This window comes from Ursus maritimus, unplaced genomic scaffold, assembly GCF_017311325.1.
Source record: "Ursus maritimus isolate PB19 unplaced genomic scaffold, ASM1731132v1 scaffold_16, whole genome shotgun sequence".
NCBI lineage: Eukaryota > Metazoa > Chordata > Mammalia > Carnivora > Ursidae > Ursus > Ursus maritimus.
Window position 1 is genome coordinate 10301027 of NW_024424008.1, and position 26374 is coordinate 10327400.

The 26374-nt window shown below is 52.2% G+C and overlaps 1 protein-coding gene and 1 long non-coding RNA gene across 2 annotated transcripts in view; one reads left to right on the top strand and one right to left on the bottom strand.

Annotated features, from left to right (window-relative positions):
* MOGAT2 (monoacylglycerol O-acyltransferase 2) lies at positions 1-24461 on the top strand. The gene is made up of 6 exons (XM_040630859.1): positions 1-91; positions 5402-5580; positions 20384-20588; positions 20941-21115; positions 21752-21951; positions 23461-24461. The coding sequence occupies exons 1-6, from the start codon at positions 1-3 to the stop codon at positions 23613-23615; spliced, it is 1005 nt and encodes a 334-aa protein (XP_040486793.1). The 3' UTR covers positions 23616-24461.
* A 570-nt stretch (positions 24462-25031) lies between these two features.
* The window catches only part of LOC103678063, a 31272-nt gene continuing 29929 nt past the window's right edge, over positions 25032-26374 (bottom strand). The window contains exon 3 of the long non-coding RNA XR_005834988.1: positions 25032-25762. This is a non-coding gene — a long non-coding RNA (uncharacterized LOC103678063). The remainder of the gene's footprint in view (positions 25763-26374) is intronic.

A 26374-nucleotide genomic window follows, 5' to 3' on the forward strand; every position in this document is an offset into this window, starting at 1 on the left:
ATGGTGAAGTTTGCACCGCTGTTCGTGCCATGGGAGCGCAGGCTGCAGACCTTCATGGTCCTGCAGTGGGTCTTCTCCTTCCTGGTCCTGGGTAAGGCGAGCTGGGCTGGGGGCTGGGAGACCATGGGCACCTGCCACTCCAGGGGCACACAGTGCATTGACAGTGGAAAGACGTTCATCCTAAAGGGGGCTTTGCTGCACTCAGAGCCCCTGCCCATAGAGTCCCTTGCCCGGAGTCCTCTGGTATGAAACGGCATGGGGATAAGGTGGGGCAGAAGCCATTGCCTGTGGCTTTGGACAGGTTACGAGCTTTCCACCTTAGTACTAGGACAGAGACCCTGCCTCAGGCTGCCTGGAAGTGGTGTGGGGGAAGGATCTAGGTGCTTGTGGGAAAGTTCCAGCCACTGTGGGGCCTCTCAGAGGGAATGGATTTCCTTCCTTCCTTTCAGAGAGGAGCAAACAGACTGCTAGGCGGGGAAAGAGAAGGGAACAGGGAAAGCATAGGAGTGCAAGAGAAGCTACGGACTGCCAGGGGATTGGGGCATGAGCGGTGTCCCAGGAGAGCCTGGGTCAGACCCTGGCTGGGCAAGCGACCAGCTGCGTGACCTCTGTGGGTCTCTAGTTCATCAGCTGCGGATGGTCTCCCCACACCACCCACACCGGGAGCACACTGATGGTGGCCCGGGAGACCACACTTGCCCAAACTCCGCTCTGCGAAGGGAACACTTTTGAGGAGGGCCCAGGCTGAGCACGGGGAGAGAGTGCCTGGGGGAGTGTGGGATTCTCCATGTCCTCCCAGCACGACATGGGGTAGGTTCTGCTCCCCCCAGGGCTGCCGTTCGGCCTGTGCCCGGGTGCGACTATCCTGGTGTGACAGTATGGGTGTACTCCGTACATGTTAGTCAAATCTCTCTCTCTCTCTGACACACACACACACACACACACACACACACACCCCAGGTGCTCCCTCAGGACCTCCTCACGATTCTGCCGCTGAAGGATTCACCCCCAGCAAAGCAGGACTCTAGCATCCTGTATCCCTTATGATTCATCTGTGCCTCTGTCCCAAGGGTTGTTAAACATTTTAAATATCCCGGGTTATCCCCATTACACAGATGGGCAGAGAAACTAAGTACCTTAACTGCCCAAGGTTGTAGGTCTGGAGTCCTGGGCTCCTTCTACAACGAATGGAACAGGGAAGGAGGGGCCGAGACAGGAGAGAGGGCGACGGGTGTGGGAGGAGGTGGGGCTAAGAGGCTAAGGGGCAGGTGGAGACAGCCTGGGGAAGGAGGCCTAGCCTAGGGCAGGCTCTGCTGGCTCCTGGACAAAGGTCCCTGGGGCCTGGAGGTAGGCTGTGGCCGAGGGATCGCAGGGTATCGATAAGGTTCGTGAGGCGCTGCACGCCTTGTGTGAGCTTTGGGAGCCGGAGCGTGTTTGATGGTCCTTGCCGCTGCACCCCACCCCGCCTCTGTCCTCCAGCCCTGCAGGCCCGGGGCATAGAAGCCAGGGAATGTCAGGAGCAACCCAGAGAGGTCGTGTAGCCCTGGGCCTGGAGGACTAGAGGGAGGACAGCTGGGAAAAGGGCTCTGGGTCCCCTGGTGCCCCCAGAATAGGAGGTTTTACCGTATCCCTTACCCTGGGGGCAAAGGGGAGCCTCAGAAGGGCTTTAGGTAGGGGAGTGACAAGGTCTAATCTGTGTGTCGCAGTGGAGGGATCTGTTGTGTTTGGAGTGTGGGGGAACAGGCTGATGTAGGGAGTCACCATCCACACCGGGGGGCACCACATTATGGCACATGGGCCGAATCCAGCCCACTGATCGTTCTTGTATTTGTACAGTTTGTGAGCTAAGAAGGACTTTTACAGTTTCGAGGGGTTGTATTTTCAATAATTAGGGACCTATGTATTATCATCCAAGTTGCCTCTTGAGCTGCGAAGTCTAAAATATTGACAATCTGGCCCTTTAAGAAAAAGATTGTCAACCCTGGTCTAGGGAGGCTGGCAGTGGCTGGGGAGAAGTGGCCCCATTCAGGTGCTGTTTAGGAGATGGGGGCACGGGGCAGGATTGAAAGGCTGGCCAGAGAGTAAGGGCTTCCACGGGAAGAGTAAAGACTATGCGCATCTCCTGAACAGCTCCTTCCCACTGGAGTCAGAGGAGGCATTTCAGGGAGTGGTAGAGGCCAGAGAAGTGGCTAGAGAGGTCAACTAGGACCTGTCACTAAGGACTTAGGGCCAACAGCCAAATACTTCCCAAGTGGGTAACTTATTTACTGTTTCCTCTCCTCTATAACTCAAGAGCCTTTCAGACAGTTTGTCTTGTCCTCAACTACATCTCCCGCTCCTACAAGAGCGGGAGCCCATGAATGTTTGTTGAGTGAATAAATGGGAGCAAGGTGTAGCCAAAATGATAGATTTGAATCCTAGATCCCATCCCACCAGCTTGCTGTGTGACCTTAGCCAATTAGCATACCCTCTCTGGACCTTAGTAAAGTGGGGTTTAAAATTTTTCCTTCTCCGAGTTGTGAGGATTAAGCGAAAGAAAGTGTTTCCCTTCCTAAGTGACCCAATAGTCTTCAGTTTTGCCTGCTCAGAGGAGTTGAAGGGTGAGCTGAGGGTGAGGGATGGTGGTATGGGGGAGGCCTTTCTGGTCAAGTGCAAAAGACTTGTGTGTTTTATCCTAATCTCTTCTTCTGACTGCAGAACTAATATGTGCCCTTGTAAAAGTTTCAAACACGTATGTCCTAAAAGCAAAAGACTTCCCCAAATCCTACCTTCCAGATAGCCACAATCAACCCTTTGTGTCTATTTTCTGGAGCTAGGTTTTTTTTTTTTTTTTTTTTTTTTTTAAGATTTTATTTATTTGTCAGAGAGAGAGAGCACAAGCAGGGAGAGCTGCAGGCAGAGGGAGAAGCAGGCTCCCTACTGAGCAAGGAGCCTGATGCAGAACTTGACCCCAGGACCCTGGGGTCATGACCTGAGCCGAAGGCAGCCGCCTAACCAACTGAGCCGCCCAGGCGCCCTCGGAGCTGGTTTTCTTACAGTGGGAGCCACCCACGCAGGCTTCTGATTTTGCCCAAGGGGAGAGAGGCCTAGCTGGGTTTCTTTAATTTTTTTTCCACATTAAACAGTTTTAATAAGGAAAAAGGAATAAATAAAACACACTCAGGCTCCCTGCCGTCCTTGTCCCCCATATCCTGTCTCCTCCTTCGGGAGCCGTGGGATCCTTTTCTCCTCTACGCGTGTGCGGCTGTATTTCTACGTGCCAGTGTTCTTTTTTTTAAAGATTTTATATATTTATATGACAGAGAGAGAGACAGCCAGCGAGAGAGGGAACACAAGCAGGGGGAGTGGAAGAGGAAGAAGCAGGCTCACAGGGAGGAGCCTGATGCGGGGCACGACTGAGCCACCCAGGCGCCCCCAGTGTTCTTTTTCATACAAATGGTGGCATTTTAGTCCCGCTCTTCTACGACTTTCTCTTGCAAGGTTTTTATTAAAAAATATTTAAGACAAACAAAAAGGTAACCAACCTGCCAACGGTTAATGGTCCTTTCCCGCCCCCTCAAGGAACAGCAAGGCCTCTATGAGGATAAAATACAGGTTGCTCTTTGAGACTGGCTGGCAGGTCTGGGAGTAGGAGGACATGCTGGAGGGAAGGACTGTCCCTGGGAGCTTTGAGTCGTGACTCGGGGCTACCACGTCTTCTAGTTTTTCTAGAGAAATCAGATATCAGGGTTTGTCTGTGAAGCTTCCCCATTCTACGTTATGAGTAACTAATTCAATAGTATCTTAAAATACAGTGCAAAGGAGGAAGCAGCGCAAGTGGCCATTGGTGCACGGACAGATGAACGCATAAACGTGTGGTGGGTACGTGCCGTAGGATGGTGTCGAGCCTCAGGAGGGAAGGAAATTCTAACGCACACCGCAGCATGGATGGCATGAGTGGGCCATCAGGGCCTCATGCGAAGTGGCATAAGTCAGTCACCAAAAGACGACTACTTCATGATTCTTCTAAATGAGGTTCCCAGAACAGTCATGTTTGTAGAGACAGAAAAGCAAATGGTGGCCGGCAGGGGCTGGGGGAGGGGGCACAGGGCCGGGTGGTGGTGACGGCTACACCCCAGTGGGAATGGAGTTACTGCCGCTGAACTGTATGCTTAACAGTGGTTAAGGTGATACATGTTATGTTATGTTATGCGTCTTTTATCGCAAGAACAATTTAAACAACAATTTAAAAAACAAAGTGCCCCGAATGTGACCCTGGCACGTCAGGGCGGGACTTGGTGTCTGTTACTCACAGGCACCCACCAGCACCTGGCCCATGAGAGATGCTCTGTGTAAAGTGGACATCTGTGAACATCCTCCAACTTAGGAGCTCTACCACTGTTCAGACTGGGTCAAAAGTCCCCTCCTCCAGGAAACCTGCCAGGAATGACAGGCCCAGTCCACCCACCTTTCAAATAGAATATACAACTGGAAGCTGACCTTCTTTATAGAGGATGAGTGCATGGTGTTGAGTGGAAGAAATGGAATGGGGAAAGAGCCATATTCTCTGGGAATATTCTTTCGGTCAGCATCAGATTAGGGATGGCCCACAGACCGGCTGACCCTGAGATGAAGCTGGGATTAGCCTATGTAAGTGACCCGGAACTGTAGGTCAGAGGGGGGAGTTCCTCACTGGGCCTGGTCCTAGCCCTGCTACACCCCTGAGCCACGGGGCAGCCAGCGGTTGGCCTCTTTCTCCCTCCCTCTTTCACCGGGAAAGGGCACCGCAGGAAGGAGGAATCAGCATGAGCAAAAACTTAGGGATTGAAGGGGCTCCACGAGCTGTAAGAAGACGGAGATTAGTGTGGCCAGAGCACTGGGGGTGCCTGTGCGCGAGGAGAGGCTGAAGCAGGGGGCGGGTAGGGCCAGCTCATGGAGAGCTTGAACGCTGTTCCTTGAAGTTACGGGCAAGTCAGGGAGGGGTTTTAAAGAGAGGAGGATCTGGCCAGATTTATCTGTGGAAAGATGGGGCAGAGGGTGGGCAGAAAGACTGTCTCCGTGTTCTCTGAGGTCCCAAAAGATGGAAAGTAGAAACAGATAATGCAATCCGTTGTCACCTGGTGAATGCAGACTACTTCCGTGGAGAGAGGGAGGTGGCGGGGGGCGGGGGCAGATGAACAAGGGCTCCAGGACAGTGGGAACAATGAGTTTTGAAGTGGGGCCTACCTAGGTTCCAGTCTGTGCTCCCAGCGAGACGTCGGCGGGCTGGCGGGCGCATTCACTCTCTCCGTAAAGGCGTGGGAAGCTCATCTCTTGCTCCCGGGGCCGCGGGCTGGTCGGGACAGTGCTGCTAGCCCTGGGCATGTGGATGGCCTCACCTCCTTCCCCTCGGACCTCTGACGGCTCCTACTTCCCTCCCCAGCCCAGATCTGCACCGCGGTCTTCATCGGCCTCCTGTTCACAAGATTCTGGTTGGTCAGTGTCCTGTATGCCACCTGGTGGTACCTGGACCGAGACAGGCCATGGCAGGGGGGCAGGCCCCTCAAAGCCATAAGGCGCTGCTTCCTATGGAAGTACATGAGGGACTACTTCCCCGTGTCGGTGAGTACTGGGGCTGGTGGGATGCATCCGTCTTCACTGCCGTCGCGCGGCCCAGGCTGCAGGGAGCGGAGTGCCGGGCTGCAAGAGAGGGGCCAGGGCTTGCACCACTATGTGGCCTGGGGAGGAGTCCAGCTTCTCCCTGGCTGTGGTTTCCCAGGGCTGGGAAATGTCAGGGTTTGAAGGAGCTCTGTGGACGAACAGTGTGGCACATACGTGTATCTTACAGGTGTGAACCCTCAGCAGCCAGGTGGGGGGTGAATGTAAGAAACTCAAGGTCCTAAGGGACCATCAAGCCTCACACTTCATCAGATGGGGAGAATGACACCCCGAGAGGGACAAAGGTGTGACCAACTCCTCATGACAAGGTCTTCCGGTTTTAGAGTGTATGCATTAACTATGGGGGAAGGAGCAGGGGAGGGAGCCCTGCACTGGTTCTCAGTTCTATCCTACCCCCAACTCCAGATTGCTGGGTGTCCTCGAACAAAACCTCGCCCCATTCTGAGCCTCAGTTTCCCCATGTATCCAGAAAGAAGACTGACCCCTTCTCCTCTGAGCACGTTTGAATCTCTCACTCTCATCTCATTTCATCCCATCGTGGATACTTGACCCTGGATCCTATCGTGGATACTTGACCTTGGACTCAAATGTCAGTCCTGAGTGAACAGACCCGTTGGCTCCTTTACTGAATCCCAGACAGACTGAACCCTGGGACTCGAGCACCTGGGCAGGGCTGGCTTATTGGCTGGATGGGACAGGGGGAAAGGCAGTGGGGAACACGGAGAGGTGCCAGGCAGGGGCAGCTGGCCGTCCCCTGGCAGCAGGAGAAGAAAGGCATAAAGAGAGGCCTCTGGAGCAGGACAGACTAATGCCAGCACCGCCGCAGCCCATGGTGACCTCAGGAGAGTTTCATAGCCTCTCTTAGCCACTGTATCCTGCTGTGTAATGTGGAGATGCTGCCACACATGTCACTGAGTTGGGCGGGTTCACTGAGCTGGCAGGAATGCCCCATGCAGGTTGGCAGGACACTAGGAGCTAGTATTACGTGCCTGAGTCAGTGGGAGCGTGGAGAAGCGTGCACGTGGCTGTGGTCTGGGGAGGGCTCTGACAGCCCAGAGCCAGGCTGCTCTGACCTTCACACCTGCCCGGCTTCTCCCACCCCATCCTGGAGCTCCACCTCTTCCCGCCCCTCCCGGCTTTAGGTCCCCCGCAGGTATCACAGAGGTTCAACAACTCGCTGACTCGCGGGCACTCAGCGGCAGACTCAGGGCTCCCGCTTTGCTCCCTTCTGGGGCCGGCGAGGACTAGCGAAATCTGGACAAGAGCTGGCGTATGAAGCCCCGAGCACCACAGTGAGCAGGGCCTCCTGGGCAAAGGGCAAGGGTGGGACAGGGGCAGGGCGTAGGGCATCAGGGCAGGGGCGGGGCTAAGGGCGGGAAGTTGGCTGGCAGAGAGTTCCACGCTCATGAGGGGTGATAGGTGTTGAAGGGCAGGGTGAATGGGCAGTGCTGAGCTAACCTGGGCATCCAGGTTGGGGGAGGTCTTCTCGTATTTGCGTCCAGGAAATTGTCAGCAAAGATAGGCAGGGTCTGTGCCCATCCTATCCACTGCCCTTCCTGACCCTCCCCTAGCCAGGCAGCCCTTGAGGAGGGTTTCTCAACCTTGGCACTACTGACCCCGGTGAGACGCTGCCCTGATCTGCCGCAATGCTGTGCGTAGTGTTTCAGGGTTGTTGCCCACAGCAGGCCCGTTGCCTCACCCCGGCAGAGGGTGGGCAGTACCACCACGTGGCCAGCAGAAGGCGAGATGGCATGCACTTTGACTTGGCCTGGCCTAGCCTGGGAGCCTGCGGGGCTGGGGCTGGGGCCCACTGATTCCCTTCCCCGCCTCCTCTCAGGAGACCCTCCCACTGTTCACACACCTTGACAGCCCCGGCCCTGCTGGGATTTTGGGGGCGGGGGAGGCAGGTAACTCTCCCGCACACATCCACAGGCCTCTGAGCTCCCCTGTCCAATGAGCGTAGATTTCTGAGCTTCTATCAGCTCTTAGTGTCATTTTATGAACAAGCATCTATGGATGGAATTCCAAGCCAGATTAGGAAACTTTCGGGCCTTGCAGCTTTCTAAACTCACAGCAGGCTTCCTAAAGAGCTAAAATGATGAAGAATCAGATGATCTTTCACACAGGAGGCACTGATCCCACCTCATGCTGAAGATCGGCCCCAGAGCTGGGTTTCCCCTGCGAAGATTTCATCATCCCAGAGTACACAGTGTCTACGCAGGCCAAGGCCTGAGGAGGGATGGAGTGCTCCGGCCGGGCTGTGACCTGGTGTCAGGAAACGCTGCAGACCCGGGGCAGAGCAGGACACCTCCCCACACACACCTGGGACTTCCCTCAGTTCCTCTATAGCCCTTCGGGCATCACTAGGGACTTCATGCCCTCCCTCCCCACCCCCCACCCCCAGCATACTGGGGGCTCTCAACTGGAGTCAGAAGTAGGGGGGTAGCCAGCCGCCTACCCAGGACAGATCTCCAGCTTACACTTGGACAGAGTGACACTTCCTCCTGTGAAGACTCCTTTCATCACAGGAGGGCTCTGCCTGGGGGAAGGTCTTTCTTCACACAGAGCTGTGCTTGTCCTGACCCCTCTCCCACGGCTCCTACCTCTGCCTTGGGCACAGCTGTTTCCTCAGGCCTCTGGCTGCCATGAAGGGAGGGGCTCCCTACCTGTTCACTTCCTGTCCTTGCTGTCCCTCCCCAGCCAGCAGCTCTCAGAAGGCTTTCTGTGCGCCAGCACATGGACATTTGGGGCTGAATGGGTGTGTGTGCGTGGCGGGGGGTGCCTTCATCCCTGGCCCCTACCCACCAGTAGCACTCCCCTCTACCAGGTGTGACAACCAAAAGCATCTGCAGACATTGCCACATGTCCCCTGGTGGGGTGGGGGAACTGGCCCTGGTTGAGAACGGCTCTGGAGCCTGAGGTCTGTCTCCACAACTCCTCCCTCCCACACCATCGAAACCTGACCAGTCAGCCCTTTATCTGGGCTCTGCTTCCACCGACTTCCCTTACAGTCCATCCTGCACACAGCAGCTGGAATACCCCTAAAATCAAATCTCATTTTTGCCTAGCCTGTAGGTCCCTGGACCCCGGACCCCTGCTCATGCCTCACCTGCCCCCTTTGCCATCCAAGTTCTCCAAGCATGAGCTGTGTCCCCTAGGCTGGTACCCTTACTGGAAGTGCACCCCTTCGCCCCCTTAATCCCCCACTTTTCTTTCTTTCTTTCTTTCTTTCTTTCTTTCTTTCTTTCTTTCTTTCTTTCTTTCTTTCTTTCTTTCTTTCTTTCTTTCTTTCCAAAGATTTTATTTATTTATCAGAGAGCGGGGGGCACAAGTAGGGGAAGCAGCAGGCAGAGGGGGAAACAGGCTCCCCGCTGAGCAGGGAGCTGGATGCAGAACTCTATCCTAGGACCCTGGGATCATGAGCTGAGCTGAAAGCAGATGCTTAACCGACTGAGCCATCCAGGCGTCCCCCTTGCCCACCACTTTTCTCCTGGGGACTCCTACAAGACGATAGAGCCTGTAGGTTATAAGCACAGAGCCAGGCTGCCTGGGGTAAAGTCTTGCCTCTGCCACTTTACTAGCTTGTGACCTAGAACCAGTTAATTAACCTTGCATCTCAGTTTCCTCATCTGTAAAATGGGGACATTGCACCAGTACTTCCCTTGCAGAGTGAACAGAAGATGGAGCAAGCCGGGGTACTGAGGTGCCTGGGTGTGGGAGGTGCTGGCAATGTGCTCTACCTGGGGCGTTCTTTCCAGCTCTCCGTGCCCAGCACATCCTGTGTTTCTTCAACAATAACACATCCCCCCCCCTTTTTTTTTTAAAGTAGTCTCCACGCCCAGCGTGGAGCCCCAAACAGGGCTTGAATTCATGACCCTGAGATCAAGACCCGAGCTGATATCAAGAGTCGGGGGCTTCAACAACTGAGCCACCCAGGCACCCCTCTAAGATATCCTTAATGGTAAAACATACCAGTATCTTATGTACTGCTAAGAAAAAAAATCCTCCAAAGAAATCGTCAAATGCATCTTGAGAGCATGTTAAGATGCAAAGAAAAGGTGCATCTTAGAATTGAGGGAATATAGCCACAGATGTTAATGGGTGTCTGTTCTGCGAGCACGTGAGTGCAAGGGGGAGAGGGCAGGGCCGAGAACCAGCTGAGAGGCAGGGGCGAGGGGGTCTGAAGCCCGACTTGCGGACATACCTGGGCCGCCAGGGCCAGGGAGAATATCCAAGCCTTTCCTTCCATCTGGCCGTGATGGGAGGAGACAGGGAAGGACCTGAGTCCACACACACACACACACACACACACACTCACACACACACAGTCAAAGGCCTAAAGCTGGAAGGAATTCCTTTGGTTTAAAGGGGTGATTCTCAAACTTTGATATATACCAGAATCCTCTGAAAATCTGCCACAAATCAGATGTCCACGGCCAGAGCCAGACTACTGAATCAGACCTTGCTTGCCCTGCATTTTTTTTTAAGATTTTATTTATTTATGTGACAGAGAGACAGCCAGCGGGAGAGGGAACACAGCAGGGGAGAGGGAGAGGAAGAAGCAGGCTCCCAGCCGAGGAGCCCGATGTGGGACTTGATCCCGGAACGCCGGGATTGCGCCCTGAGCCGAAGGCAGACACTTAACAACTGCGCTACCCAGGCGCCCCAATTGCCCTGCATTTTTAAACCGCCAAGTAATCGTGGTAAATAAATAGGTCATGAACAGGATCTCCAGGGCCAGGCCCCGGGACAGGGAGGGGCAGGTTGCTGATGCAGGAAGCACCTTCTCCTGAGAGCCCCGGACATTGCAAGTTTGACTCGAAAGGAAACGGCCGCTGAGAGAGTCCAGGTTCCTCTCTGGTTCTGGGACAAAGGCTCTCGCCGGTGCTCTCGGCAGGAGACAGCGGAACTGAGCTCGGGTCGTCTATGTGGCTTTGGGCAGGTCACTTACCTTTCTGCACCTCAGTTTGCTCAACTGTCGGATGTGTGTCTCACACTGCAGCCCACCTCCCGAGGGCCACGGTTCCACAGGCTAGCGGTGTGGGTGCTTGGTGAACCCTCAAGGAGACATCAGGACAGTGGCCGTCGCCGCCGAGGGTGTGAGAGGGCACAAGGGCATTTGTTGAGAGCTGGGCCTGGGCAGACAGGGCAGAGACACAGCCTGCACTGTCCTCCCTCTCACCCGAGGTCCACATGCCCTCTCCTCCTGCAGGGCTGCGGTCTTCCAGGCCAGGGTTTTGGGGTTCAAAGTAGCAATACCCCTGGGAGAATTGAAAACATGTTCACGCAAAGACTGATAGGCGAGTGTTGGTGGCCACCTTATTTGTAATGGCCATAAGGGTGGAAATAACGTCAATGTCCGTTGAATGACACAACGAACAAAAATATGGTCTATCTACACGGTGGACTAGTTTTCATTCATAAGCAGGAACGAAGTGCCAATCTGTGCTTCGCCGTGGAGGAATCTTGCAAACATTCTGCTAGGAGTGAAAGCAGCCAGACACACAAGGCCACATATCGTGTGATGCCGTTCACATGAAATGCCCAAATACGGCAAGTCCATAGAGACAGGAAGCCAAGGTTGTCAGGGGCTGGGGACAGTCGCGTGACTGCTAATGGGAATGGGGTTTCCCCTTGGGGTGTTGAAAATGCTCTGGAATTACATAGTAGTGATGGTTGTTCACCTTTGAGGTATACTAAAACCACAGAATTGTGTGCTTTAAAAGGGTGAATTTGATGGTGTATGAGTCATATATATATATATAGAGAGAGAGAGAGAGAGAGCAAGCTGGCCCACCCCAGAGCCTAGCAGGCTGTCATACCACTGCCTGGTATGCGGCCGGCCACAGCGTGCACGCAGAGGGCCTTCCCCGCACACCATCTGACTTTGCTTAGTCCCACTCTCTCCCCTAGGAGGACTGAGGGCAGCAAGGCAGAGAACACACGGCTTTACAGACCTCCCCCTCTATGTGTACCTCATCGGAACCCAGTAGCAACCCTGCCAGGGAGGCATTATCAATGTCCTGCGGGACAGAGAGGAAACTGAGGCCTGGTGGCAGAACCTGGGTCTCCTGACTTGCAGCTCAGAGTTCTTTCCCCTGCTGTTGGAAGCCAGGTGACAGGCTGGGACAGGATCGGGAACAGGGGGCCTTCCTTCCAAGGCTGGCCGCATCAGCCTCATGCAATCGAGGGTTCATTCTTTCCTTCCCTCATTCCACAGTCTTTCCAGAGCATCTCCTCTGTTCCAGCCTGTGCTTGGCTCAGGAGACATAGCAGACAGGTGGTCTCTAGTCTCAAGGCCCTCACGGTGAGGCAGTGCTATCCCTTGGGCACAGGGGACAGATAGAAGAGATTGGCACAGAAGGACAGCAGCAGAGTCCATGTCTAGGGATGGGCGGAAATGGCCCCCTCAGCACACATACTAGGACACGCACATGTGAATGCACGGGCAAATATTGGCACGCATGCCCAGACACAGGCCCTCACATTCAGCAGGGTATTTCTCCATACACAAAGGCTTCTTTATTAAGGATAATCATTCTTTCATTCATTTATTCATTTATACATTCCTTGTTCATTCGAGATCGGTAATATATTCTTGTTTGAAATTCCAAAGGGACGAGGGGTTCCACGGGTGAAAAGTCCCCGCCCAGAAGCAACTAGGACGACTAGTGTTTGGTGTGTCCACGTACAAACAAGTGCGTGTCCCCTGTCCCAGCACAGTCAGTGACATTCTGCCCACGTTGTCTTGCCCTTTGCTTTGTCCCGACCAGTGACTGTGGCCATCTTCCCCCGCCAGGCCAAGGAGATCTTCCCCACGCTTCCCTAGGGTTGCCCCGTGCCGCACTGTGCGGATGTTTCGAGAATTTGTCTCAGTGGGCCCTGCTGAGGGACATTGGAGGGGATGCCATGGTTTTGATAGTACCGAAACAGAATGCTTTGGTTAGTAATCTTGTCCACGGGTCATTTGGCACAAGCACAAGAAATTCCGCAGCAGTGGAGTTGCTGGGGTGAAAGATCAGTCACGCTTTTGGGTTGTAGTAGCTGTCGGCAAGTCGTCTTTCTGGAGCTCTTGCAAAATCACCTTCCCCCTGGCCGGGAGAGAGTTCGTGTGCCCGTGCGTCAGTGCAGGGAGCCAGGTGTGTTGGGAGGGTAGTGCCACCAGATGGGTTCCCAAGCAAGCACCTTTCCCACTGAGGATAACCGGAGATTTCTCTGCTCCGGATTTATCTTCATATCCAGTAAGTCCCCACCGAGTGAATGGAAGAGGTTTGTCCTCGTGTGGGAGGCGATGGTCCCTGCAACTGTGGTTCCTGCAGGTTTCTGCAAAGAGTGGGTAACTGGGGGCCATACTGGGCAGGAGGGTGGATTGCAGAAACCAAGTCCAGGTGAAGTCCAGGAGAATCCGGGGCCGTCCGGTCTGGATGGGGCAGAGAGGCTCAGGTCCCTGTTGCTGCCCCCCAGGTCCCTCCAGGCTGCTCGGAGGGCAGGCAGCCAGGCCTCTGGGTCCCCAAAGGCAGAGCGAGAATCCTCAGGGAGTCAACCGCTGCAAGTTTTAGCTTGATGATGGGATGAACTTTCACAGCGGCAAAGCTGAGCCAGAGTGAAGGGGCCGGCCCGCGCCCTGGAGGGCAGATTGTGGGGACTGGGCAGTTCCATCAGGCCTCCTGCCAGGGGCTTGGGGCATGGCCTAGGGGCCTCAGGGGCCTTCAGACTCCCATGGCTGTGGCTCCCAGAGGGCAGGGCAGTATAAAGGGGGCGCCTGCAGTTCCAGGCAGTGTCGGAGAGGGATTGCCCTCCATACACACACACACACACACACACACACACACACACACACACACACACACACACACACAGAGTCACTGCCTGCAGCAATAATCTTTGCAGACTGGACCACAGAACAGCCTATTCAGTAACGGGTGGGCCGAGAGCAGCATTTGTGAGCTTAGTTCCTGCCCCTCTACCCTCCTCCCCCTTCACCTGGGAGCTGCTAAAGACAACAGCTCTCCTCTCCCAGGCCATCCGCAATGACCGGCGGTCCCTACCTTCCGCTCCATGCTGCAGGCCTGACCAGACCTTGGCAAGTTGCTTGCCAGCAGAGCCCATGGCTCGGGGAAGCGCGTGGTCGAGGTCAGTGAAGGTCTGGCGTAAGGGGAGCAGGGAGCCCCAGGGAGACACTTGCTTTGTACAGAAGGGTAAATAGGACTGGAGCCAGCCTTCTGGACTGCACGCTTTTTCAACCGCTCCTGCTATCTCTTGCTAATGCTCACTCCCAGGTCTTAAGTGCCCATTTTTCTTTCTTTTTTTTTATTTTAATGATTTTTTAATTATATTATGTTAGTCACCATACAGTACATCCCCGGCTTCCCATGCAAGGCTCGATGATTCATTAGTTGTGTACAACACCCAGTGCACCATGCAATACGTGCCCTCCCCACTACCCATCACCGGTCTATCCCATTCCCCCACCCCTCCCTGAGGTCCTCAATTTGTTTCTCATAGTCCATAGTCTCTCATGTTTCATTCCCCATTCTGATTACCCCCCCTTTCTTTATCCCTTTCTTCCTCTACCGATCATCCTAGTTCTTATGTTCCATAGATGAGAGAAATCATATGATAGTTGTCTTTCTCTGCTTGACTTATTTCACTTAGCATTATCTCCTCCAGTGCCGTCCATGTTGTAGCAAATGTTGAGAACTCGTTCTTTCTGATAGCTGAGTAATATTCCATTGTATATATGGACCACAACTTCTTAATCCAGTCATCTGTTGAAGGGCATCTCGGCTCCTTCCACGATTTAGCTATTGTGGACATTGCTGCTATGAACATTGGGGTGCATATGGCCCTTCTCTTCACTACGTCTGTATCTTTGGGGTAAATACCCAGTAGTGCAATGGCTGGATCATAGGGTAGCTCAATTTTTAACTTTTTAAGGACCTCCACACTGTTTTCCAGGTGGCTGTACCAACTTGCATTCCCACCAACAATGTAGGAGGGATCCCCTTTCTCCACATCCTCTCCAACAATTGTTGTTCTCTTGCCTTGTCTATTTTGCCATTCTAACTGGCGTAGGTGGTATCTCAGTGTGGTTTGATTTGAATTTCTTGATGGCTAATGATTTTGAACATATTTTTTCATGTGTCTGTTAGCCATTTGTATGTCTTCATTGGAAAAAGTGTCTGTTCATATCCTGCCCATTTTTTGATTTGTTTATTTGTTTCTCGTGTATTGAGTTTGAGATTTTTGTAGATCTTGGATACCAGTCCTTTATCTGTAGTGTCATTTGCAAATATATTCTCCCATTCCGTGGGCTGCCTCTTAGTTTTTCTGACTGTTTCCTTGGCTGTGCAGAAACTTTTAATCTTGATGAAGTCCCATAAATTCATTTTATCTTTTTGTTTCTCTTCCCTTTGGGGATGTGTCTATGAAAAAGGTTGCTTTGGCACGATGTCGTAGAGGTTGCTTGCCTATGTTCTCCTCTAAATTTTGATGGATTCCTGTCTCACCCTCGAGGTCTTTCATCCATTTGGAGTTTATTTTGTGTATGGTGTGAGATAGTGGTCAAGATTTCATTCTTTTGCATGTAGCTGTCAATTTTCCCAGCACCATTTATTGAAGAGACTGTCTTTTTCCCACGGATGTTTTCCTGCTTTATCAAATATTAGTTGCCCAAAGAGCCGAGGGGTCCATTTCTGGGTTCTCATTCTGTTCCATTGGTCTATGTGTCTGTTTTTGTGCCAGTACCATGCTGTCTTGGTGATCACAGCTTTGTAGTACAGCTCGAAATCGGCATTGTGATGCCTCCAGCTTTGTTTTTCCTTTTCAACAGTATTCCTTGAGATTTGAGGCCTCTTTCTGTTTTCCTACAAATTTAAGGACTATTTAGTTCCAGTTCTTGGAAAAATTCCTCGGTATTTTGATCGGGATAGCATTGAAAGTGTAGATTGCTCTGGGTAGCATGGACATTTTAAATTCATGTAATTCTTCCGATCCATGAGCATGGAATATCTTTCCATCTTTTTATGTCTTTCCTTCAATGTCTTTCAAAGAGTGATTTATAGTTTCTAGAATATAGGTCCTTTACGTCTCTGGTTGTTAATTCCAAGGTAACGATATGTTTTGGTGCTATGTGTAAATGGGATGGATTCCCTAATTTCTCTTCTTTGGTCCTCGTTATTGATATAGAAATACAACTGATTTCTGAGCATTGATTTTGTACCCTCATCCGCACGTTACTGAATTGCTCTAGAACTTCTAATAGTTTTAGTACTCTTTTGGGTTTTCCATATGTAGTAATATGTCATCTGCAAGAGACATTTTGACTTCTTCTTTGCCGATTTGAATACCTTTGATCCCTTTTTGTCGCCTGATTGCTGTTTCAAGGACTTCTAGTACTATGTTGGAATAATAGTGGCGAGAGGGCATCCTTGTCGAAGTTCCTGATCTTAAGGGAAAGGCTTCCAGCTTTTCCCCCCATTGAGAATAATATTTGCAGTAGGCTTTTCATAGATGTGGTTTAGATTGAGAAATGTACCTTCTGATACTAATACACCCATAGTGTAGATTAAAAAAAGATGTGTTTCTTTGCATAATATCATTTACGCTAGCACCACGCTTAATAGTATAAAACCTTATAGCACTTTGCGCTAGTTATGCGATAGCGTTCGCTTTTTTCGATTTCACGCCGGCGCAATAAAAAAACCTGAGGTATGAGTCCCACTTGGATCGTGATGGATAACCTTTTAATGTACTGTTGGATTCTATTAGCAAGTATCTTGTTGAGGATTTTGGCGTCCATATTCATTAGGGAAATCGGTCTGTAATTCTCCTTTTTGAGGGGGTCTTTGCCTGGTTTGGGGATCAAGGTAATATTGGCCTCATAGAATGAGTTTGGTAGTTTTCCTTCTGTTTCTATTTTTTGAAATAGCTTTAGGAGAATAGGTATTATTTCTTCTTTGAATGTTTGGTAGAATTCCCCGGGAAAACCGTCCGGGCCTGGAGTTTTGTTATTTGGAAATCACTGACTCAATTTCTTCATAATTAATTGGCCTGTTTAAGGAATCAATTTCTTCCGGTTTCAATCTTTTGAAACCTAGTTTATAGGTTTCCAGGAAGGATTCCATCTCTTCCAGATTGCTTAGTTTATTGGCATATAGCTGTTGATAAAAATTTCTAATAATCCTTCCAATTTCAATGATGCTCGTCATGACCTCTCCTTTTTCATTCATAATTTTATTAATTTGGGTCCTTTCTCTATTCTTTTGGATAAGTCTTGCCAGTGGTCTGTCAATTTTATTGATTCTCTCAAAGAACCAGCTTCTAGTCCTGTTGATCTGCTCTACTGTACTTCTGGTTTCTGCTTGATTGATTTCAGCTCTAATTTTGGTCAACTGCTTCCTCGTGTGTGGATTAGGTCTGTCTCTCTGTTGCTGTTCCAGCTTCTTGAGGTGAGAATATAAAAACTGCATTTTAGATTTTTCTATTCTTTTGAGTGAGGCTTGGATGGCTATGTATTTCCCCCTTAGGACTGCCTTTGCAGTATCCCATAGGTTTTGGACTGTTGTATTTTCATTCTCATTGGTCTCCATAAATTGTTTAATTTGATTTTTGATTTCCTGGTTTATTGAGTCATTCCTGAGCAGGATGGTTCTTAGTCTCCAAAGTGTTTGAAGCCTTTCCAAATTTTCCCTTGTGGTTGAGTCTCCAATTTCAGAGCGTTGTGGTCTGAGAATATGCAGGGATAATTTCACCTTTTTGGTATCGGTTGAGACCTGTTTTGTGTCCCTAGAATAAGGTCTATCTTGAGAATGTTCCATGGGCATTAGAATAGAAATGAGTATTCTTGTTCTGGGGTGTAGTGTTCTCTATATATATCTAAGTGGGAGGTCCAACTCATCGAGTATGGCATTCAAAGCCTTTGATTTTTGGTTTGCTTCTTTGCCAGGGTGTTCTGTCTATTTCCTGAGAGCAGAGTGGGAGTGTTGAGGTCCCCTACTATTAATGTAGTATTTTTGCATTATTTATATGTCTCTTTATTCTGGTTAAGAGTTGGCTTCTGTGTATTTGGCTGCTCCCCGTTGGGGGCATATATATATTTATAATCTGTCATATTCCACTTGTTGAATACCCTTGCTATAATATATCCTTTCGTAGCGCCTTTAATCATGGTCTCTGTAGTTTGAAAACTTCACTATCTCTGATATGGCAATTACATCCCAGCTTTGAGGTCCATTTGGCGTGAAAGATGGTACTCCATCCCTTACTCCTCAGTCTGAATGCATCTTTGTTCGGAATGTGTTCTTGTAGACAGCAAATGGATGGGTCATTTTTATCCACCCAGGAGCCCTGTGGCGTTATGGATGGTTCAAACCATTTACATTAAGACTGATTACTGAGATATGATTTAATGATGCCATGTTGCCAGTAAAGTCTTTGTTTGTATTGGCTGTGACTTTTCTGTTCTGTATCACTCTTGGGGCCTTTGGATTTTTTTATAGAACCCCGTAATATCTCCTGTAGGCTGGTTTCATGGTTACAAAGTTGGTTAGTGACTGGCTTACTTCTCCTGAAATGTCTTTATTTCTCCATCAATTCTGAATGACAGCCTTGCTGGGATAAAAAGCGATCCTTGGCCGTATGCTTTTCTTTGAAAGAGCTTTAAATATGCTCCCCCAACCCTTTCTCTCTATTCCAGGTCTGTGTACAGGTCTGACGTAATCCTGATGCCTTTGCCTCGGTACGTGAGAAATTTCTTTGCCCTGGTCGCTTCAATACTGTATCCTTGCATCTAATATTTGCGAATTGCACTGTATGACGGACGGGGCGAGGTTTGTCGTGTGGGTTGAGCTTGGGAGGGGTCCCCGCTCTTGACACGAATATTTGTTTCCCCTCACTAGATTAGGGAAGCCAGCTACAATTTGTTCAAATATCTCTTCTAGACTCTCTGTTTTCCACCCTCGGGATGCCGATGATTCTAACATTGATCAGTTTCATTGAGTCAGTAACTCCCGTAACCTCATTCATGGGCATGGATTTTTTTAAGACCATCTTCTATTTTCATTTTTTCCTTATTAACCCATCCTCCACCACTAACCCGGCTCTCATGCGTCTGCGACCCTCGCGGTCATGTGAGCCTCTAGTTTTGCCTGCATTTGGCTCATAGAATTTTTAATTCTGTCAGATTCTCGTTTCTTTGCCTGTCCTTAGGGATTCTATATTCTCAGTAACCTTTTCAAGTAATAGTTTTTTCAATTCTACCTCATCATTTTTTGACCATCGCTACTCTGAATTCCATTTCGATACTTTGGTTACATCCATATCCATTATTTCTGGTGGCAGAGGCCACAGACTCACTGTCTTTTCTTTGCTGGGGGCTCTCTCCCTTCTTGTCATTCCTTGATGAGGGAGAGGTTTGGGCTTAATCCAGAGCCCAAATTATTGACTGGGTCCCAGGCCGTGCCCCTTGTTTTATAGGGATCTTAGGATGTGGGTTCTTTTTTAAAGATTTTATTTATTTATTTAAGGTGTGGCAGCCAACCAGCGAGAGAGAGGGAACAGAAGCAGGGGAGTGGGAGAGGAAGAAGTACGTGTCTCTGCAGCGGAGGAGCCCGATGAGGGACTCCTTTCCGGAATCGCCACAGGCGCTCAATGACTGCGCCACCCAGGCGCCCGGTTGTGGGCTTTTGATTTTCACAGCCCGCTCCTCTGTGTTCTTGGGAGGCCGTGCTGATACTCAGGCAACCCTGTTTGGGTAGAGTCTCTGTGTCCCCTGCGAGGGGGGATGGGAAGGGCACGCTGTGGGCCGGTGTTTCCAGGCTTTTGTTCTCTGGCGGCTTTCCCTGGCGGTTTGCTGTGCCTTTTCTGAGAGACAGAGCAGCAGTGGCCGAATCTCAGCCTCTGTCACAGAACAGAGGGGATCGTGGGCCATTCTCCACTGATGATCTGGCCACTTTAACTCTGTTTCTGTTGGTGCTCCTCAACCTCCCGGTCTCAGTCTGGATCCAGTGAGCGCACCGGGATTCCGGTGTTCCGCGAGATGCCTGGTGGCGCGCGCACCCGCTCACGGTCTCAGTCTGCTGTTTTGCGGGTGCCGTCCACGAGCCCCGCCCGCTCCCCCGTCCAAGTGGCTACCGCTTCCCGGCGCCCGAACGTGGCGGCTCCCTCCCCCTTCTGTTTATCTTCCGATATCTGTGCACGGTTTCAGGGCTCCCCGCTTCGTACCTCAATACTCAGCGCTGGAGATATTCATTTGTAGAGATCCAGATGTATCTTCCAGCATCTCAGGCTGGTTCCGTGGTTGTTTAGGCTGGTCTGGTACCTATCCAGCTCGACTCGGGGGACCGAAGTGCCCATTTTTCTTACACCGAGTTTTGTTAAACCAGGGCCCTTCCAGCGTGGTGGCGCCCCTGTGTGTCCCTTTGATGCCTTCGAATAATATCTGGTCCTGTAGTAATCTTGGTAATTTCAGGGTATCACAGACCCAAGGTTCTTAGCAGTCCCGGGAGGTAGGCAGCACAGGGCTAAACGTCCCCATTTTACAGACGAAGAGCCTGAGAGGGAAGCAATTTGTCCAAAGCCAGCTGTGAATCTGAGACGCTGTCTCTGGTTGCATTCACACACCATATCTCAATATTCCTAACAAGCTGAGGCTCAGGGAGAGGGAGTGACTTGCCCAAGGTCACACTGATGAGTGGCACAGTCAGGGTTGGCATGCAAGTCCAGCTCTGGCTTGCTGTCCTTGCAGCTGGTCAAGACTGCTGAGCTGGACCCCTCCCGGAACTACCTTGCCGGCTTCCACCCCCACGGGATCCTGGTGGCTGGAGCCTTTGTCAACCTGTGCACGGAGAGCACAGGCTTCTCTTCGCTCTTCCCGGGCATTCGCCCCCACCTGATGATGCTGAACTTGTGGTTCTGGACCCCTTTCTTCAGGGATTACATCATGTCGGGGGGTGAGTCTTTACAGCCTTGGGTAGCCCAGGAGGGTGAGGCTGGAGGCACGGGACAAGGCATCTTAGCAGGGCTGCAACACTTCCGTACTTCTTGCGAGTGCGTGCGCAGCGGCAGAAGTAGCTAGACCCAGAGAAGTACTCTTCACAGCCGCAGGCAGGACACCGACCTCAGTGAGGGTGTTGGGAAAAGGGAGAGGACTCAGTTCTAGTCCTCAGAGGACTCCCTGCTGGAGGCTGCGGGGTGGGGACCCAGGCCTCTGTGGCCACTTTTGGTGGTCTCTCTCTTGGGTCTCATCCACCCCACAACCCCTGCCCCCTTCCCTTGTACCTGACCACCTTCTTCTCTTCCCAGGGCTGGTCACGTCGGACAAGGAGAGCGCTGCTCACCTTCTGAGCAGGAAGGAAGGGGGCAATCTGCTGGCCATCGTTGTAGGGGGTGCCCAGGAGGCACTGAACGCCAGGCCCGGAGCCACCACGCTGCTGCTGCGGAACCGCAAGGGCTTCGTCAGGCTCGCCCTTATGCACGGGTATCCGGGGAGAGGGCTCTCGGCTCCGAGGGAGATTGGCGAGGGTTAGATTTTGCCGGGAAGACAGCAGAGACTAGTGCAGATTGTGTCTTGGCAGGGAGAGTTTCAGCCTATTACAATGAAGGTTATGTTTTGGTGAGATACGTACTATGGCATGTCCAAACACCCAGAGAAGATTTCAGAAGGGAGGCTCGGTGATCAAAGGCACTAGGTGGGAAGGGACCTGTCTGCCCAAAGCTGGCACTCGATCCGACGTCTGTGGGATCTGGGAGGATGGGGTTTGGGGCACATCACAGAGCTGTTCTACTTTGAAGCGTCTTTGAAGAACACAAGCTAGCTGGGGCCAGAGAGATTTTTCTACAAAGCTCACAGATGTTTTATATCTGGGAGGACTCTCTGAAGCCTTCTGGTCTATCTGTCCTGTTACAACTGGGAGACTGTGGCGCTGCGGGGGGCCAGGACCTGCCCAAGGTCAGAAAGCAAAGCTATGGCAGGGCTGGGAGACCACCCAGGCCTCCTACTGCTGGCCCAGGGCTCTGTCCTCTGCTCCAATTCCTGGTCGCTGGGTCCCTGCAGGAAGCTGGCTGGGGCCTTCTGTGGGACCTTGCACACGTATTCTGGCCTGTGTCTCTCCAGGGCAGCTTTGGTGCCAATCTTCTCCTTCGGGGAGAATGAGATCTTTGACCAGGTTGAGAACAGTCCCGGCTCCTGGTTGCGCCGGATCCAGAACCGGCTGCAGAAGGTCATGGGTATCTCCCTTCCGCTCTTCCATGGCCGCGGCGTCTTCCAGTATAGCTTCGGTCTCCTGCCCTACCGCCAGCCCATCACCACCGTGGGTGAGCCTCGAGCGGCCTGGCTGGGGGTTGGGGCGGGCTACAGGGAAAGGCAGCTTCAGTCTCCTACCCTACTGCCAGCCCATCACCACCGTGGGCGAGCATCGAGCGGCCTGGCTGGGGGTTGGGGCGGGCTACAGGGAAAGAGGCCTGGGCTATGGGCTGCCAGCGACATGGGTCAGACACATCCTCGCCCTCCTGGAGCTCACATTCTAGATCGGGAAACAGACACTGCTTATCAAGCAGATAAGCCTAAGAGAAGGCACTCTCGAATGGGAACTGTCGCGGACGCACGAAGAGCAGGAGTCACTGCTGATGACAGGGTGCCTGCTGAGTGCCAGACAGGTTCCCTAACACACAGCAGCTCCGTCTACCCTAACAACCTTCAAGATAGGGACTATCATCCCTTTCTCGCTGATGGCAAACTGAGGCTCCGAGAAGTTAAGTAACACGCTGCCTTTGAGTAACAGGGTGGAGGACTGGCTCAGGATCTATTTGACTTTTTGTGATGTTAGAGAAGGAGGGTTTAACTCTGACCCGGAGGATCTAGGAAGGCTTATTGGAGAAGGCGGACGCAAGGCAAGGGCGTTCCAAGTCTACTAGAGTTGGGTGTAGAGTAGGAATCACTACACTTGGATTCGAGCCTGAGGGGTTTCCCTGTAAATAACGGGCATGAGCTTCAGCGCGCAGACTCAGCACCACCTTTTTCAGCTCTTGGGACTCCTTGTTTCTTCTTGGATCCCAGCTAGACCCCTCTGATGAAGCCTAGAGAGAGATCTGTTCATCTTTATCCATCCATTTATTTGTGAGTTGAGCACAGACCTGGTGAACCCCCTACACTGCGGCTTTCCCTGTGTACTTTGCAGTATTTTCACGAGTGTTAATAGTGCCGCCACCAGAGCCGTTGCCGAGAGGAGAAGACAGGGGAGCCGCCTTCCCAGCCAGGCAGAACCAGAGGAAGGAGGTCACTTAGGGCTTCCCTAGAACAAAGTGGGCACCACTGGCCAGATGGAGAGAGGAGGAGGAAGAAGAGCTGTGTGGGCTGTGGGCCCACCTCATCCTAGATCTACAGGTCCTTCTGATCGTGGCATCGTGGGCCCCCAGAACCACGTGGTCCGGACATTAAGAGCATATCCCCAGGATTTAAAAACTGGAACGGATTCTTCCTGGCTCCGTGACCTTGAACAAGTTACTGAGCCTCTCTGAGCCTCCTTGCCCCACCTGTCCACGAGGAATAAATAGTAAGAGCTTCCATCCCCATGAGACCAGGATGAGGATAAAGGAGATAACGCAGGGCAAGCGCCTGGCGAGTTCCACGGCACATTGCAGTGCCCGTGGGTGTTGTTACTGCATCAGGATCTTGGAGTTACCATAACATCTTAGAACCCGTTACCCAGAGTAGGGCTGAAAGGGATGGCAGTAACCACTTTCCTGCAGGGATGCCCATGGGGAAGGGCCCCTGCAACCCACTGGATCCTGCTCCGGGCCAACGCCCACGTTTGTGTCTTGCAGTGGGAAAGCCCATTGAGGTGCAGAAGACACCGGACCCCTCGCAGGAGGAGGTGGACGAGCTGCACCAGCGCTATATGAAGGAGCTGTCCGACCTCTTCGAAGCCCACAAGCTCAAGTACAACGTCCCCGTAGACCGACACCTGGAGTTCTGCTGAGTGCCTCCCCAGAGGGCAGGGTTGGCCTTAGGGAGCCTGGCGGGAGGTGCTGTGATCTGAGAAGGCTTCCTGGAGGCGTCTGTTGAACTTCTTCCTGAACTTCGGCAAATCCAACCACGGCAGGCCCCAAGTCCCAGCTGGCGAGCGGGAGGGGACATCAGGCTCTGGCGCGGGTGTTTTGCACCCCTGCTGCGAAACCCCTGCGAGCCTCCCTGTCCTCAGCCTGCTGCTCTGTGAACGGGAGAGACGGCTGGGAGAGAGGGGTATCTGAGGTCGCAGTCCCCTGTTGCCATGTCACTCAAGACACAGAGAAAGAGAGCGGCAACTGTCACCTGGTTTTTCTTCCTCAGCCTTGAGTAACGACACAAAAGAAGCTGCCTGCTCCAGCCCTGTCTCCTACAAGCTCCCTCACCCTGCACCCTGGATGTCTGCGCTCCCCCTCCCCGCACCAGAGAAGAGGCGGTGGCCTTGGAGCCTCTGCACTCACGCTGAACACCGAGCACCGAGCACTGTAGGTTTCTGGGTCCTCTGAGCTGTAGCCTGGCAGCCACAGGGGCCCGAAAGGTGGATAAGGAGAACTGTGCTCTGTCACTGGCTATATGGTGGTGGACAGACCTCTTCGCCATCCTTCTGAGCCTCAGTTTCCCTGACTAAGATGAACCCTGAGTCTCAGCTCTGACATTACAGAGGCAGAGAGCTCTGTGAAGCCTCTCTTACTCATCCATTGTAATTTCACCCCCTGACCTTGGCACAGAAGGAGGGGGGTGTCTCTATAAACGTCAGTTCAACAAATGAAATGATTCTATTTTAGCTTTCTTCTGTTCCTCCCCATCCCCCAATAAGGAGGGCTCATCAAAGCCTCTCTTTGGACCCCCAGCCTGGCCTGTGGTCCTGCAGCCATACCTCGTCTTCCCAGAAGGTGGATTAGACAGGGCCAGAGAATGCCATGTTGACTCATCCTTCCCAATCCATTGGCCCCAAGCTTACTACCCCGGTCCTGTTCTGCTGGGCAAGAAAGTTGAGAGACTATGTTAGGACACAGGGCAGACGAGCACAGAGAATGAAGGCCAGACTTGAAGAGTGCATGTTTGTGTGTGCCTGCAGGGTGGGTGAGATGGGGACAGATGCTCTGACGAGAAGATTCTGGATTCCTAGGTTTGGGACATATGTTAGTAGTGAAGGTCAGAATGCCCAGCGGGGACCATACTTGTGACTTTCCCTCACGCTCCAGCAGGGAAGCAGCATCCTTTCCCTCCAGGAGCAAATTATACCCATAACTACAATAGGAGGACATCCGAGAGGTATAAATTTGGGTTTAAATCCTGGCCCATCCCTTTGCAGTGACTCTGGGCAAGACATGTCATTTCCTAACCTCGATTTTGCCATCTGAGAAATAAAGACTACCATACCCATCTCTGGTGTTATAAGCATAGTAAGATAATATTTTGAATGTATAAACCACTCCATATCATGTCTGGAATGGTGTGGAATACATGAAAATTAGGACTCAAGTGATAAAGGTACCCTGTGTCTCAGGAAGGTGCTTGGTATCATATGAGGCAGTATGCTAGAAGGGTCACAAGGGAAGCAGGAACAGAGAGCGGTGGGGCCTGATTTGCAGCCAGGAGGAAGTGGTGGAGGTGACAGGTGGACAGGGCTGGGAAGGAAGGGCAAGATTAGCAAAGGAGAGAAGTACTCGGCCATTATGGTTCTCTTTTGCTATCTAGCGAGCCATGCCAAAACTGAATGGCTGAAGAAGCAAAGGGTTATTATTTCTCACAGTTCTGTGGGTTGACCAGATGGCTCTTCTCCGTCTGCCCTGGGCTCTGTGCAGACTGGGCCTGCTGCGGGTGCTGGCTGGGCCTCTCTTTGCAGGTGGGTCTGATGGGTCTTCAGCGTTCAGTGTGGCTGGATTTTGTAAGAGTGAGAGCGAGGCTGCGAGATCTCTTAAGTCCTAGGCTGAGCAACTTGGACAGCGTCAGTCACTTCATCCCATTCTGTTGATCGAAGCAACTCCTGAGGGCCCCCCTGCCCCCAGTTTCAGGGGTGAGGAATAGATGCCGCCTCTGCCTGGGAGGAGCGTCAGTGTCACAATAGCACGGGCTGGAAGTGCGTGAAGAGCGTCTGTGGCCATCTCTGCAAGCAAGCTACAAAACAGCGATAAATGAAAGCCTGCAGCGGGACTGCCGCCCTCCCCCATGTGTACTGGAATTCCCTGTGTGATCATGATAAGAGCTGTAGTTTATCCCCAGGGCACCAGCTCCTTCTCAGCTGCGGCCCCATCCCCATCTTGCTCTCCCCAGTCCATCCTCGGTGACCAGCCAGGGTGTAGGGGCCATCGCTGGTCAGAGGACAGGCCGTGCCGGGGACCCTGCAGGGAAGGAGGCAAGAACGGGCATCTCTCCCCTCCCTCTTCTGCCAAGGGTCCCCTCTGCCTGAGTCCAATCGCAAGCTGTAGCGCACAGGTGGGCCTTCAGGAAGGAGCAGGGTGGAGACAGGTGGATGGGGGATCTGCAGGGGTCAGTGGAAGACAGATATCCACCTTCAAGTCCAAGCTTCTTAGCCTGCCTTTCGCCACTCTTCCATCATCTGGCCCAGTTTTCTCCATTCTCACTTGTCCTCCTCCCTTAGCCATGGGCTCCCATCATACTGAACCATTTGCAGTTCCTTGTATCAGGTTTGCTCTCTCCCCTCTAGGCTTTGCCCATGCTGTTCCCTCTGCCTGGAATGGCATCTCCCCCTCCCCACCACCCCCTTTG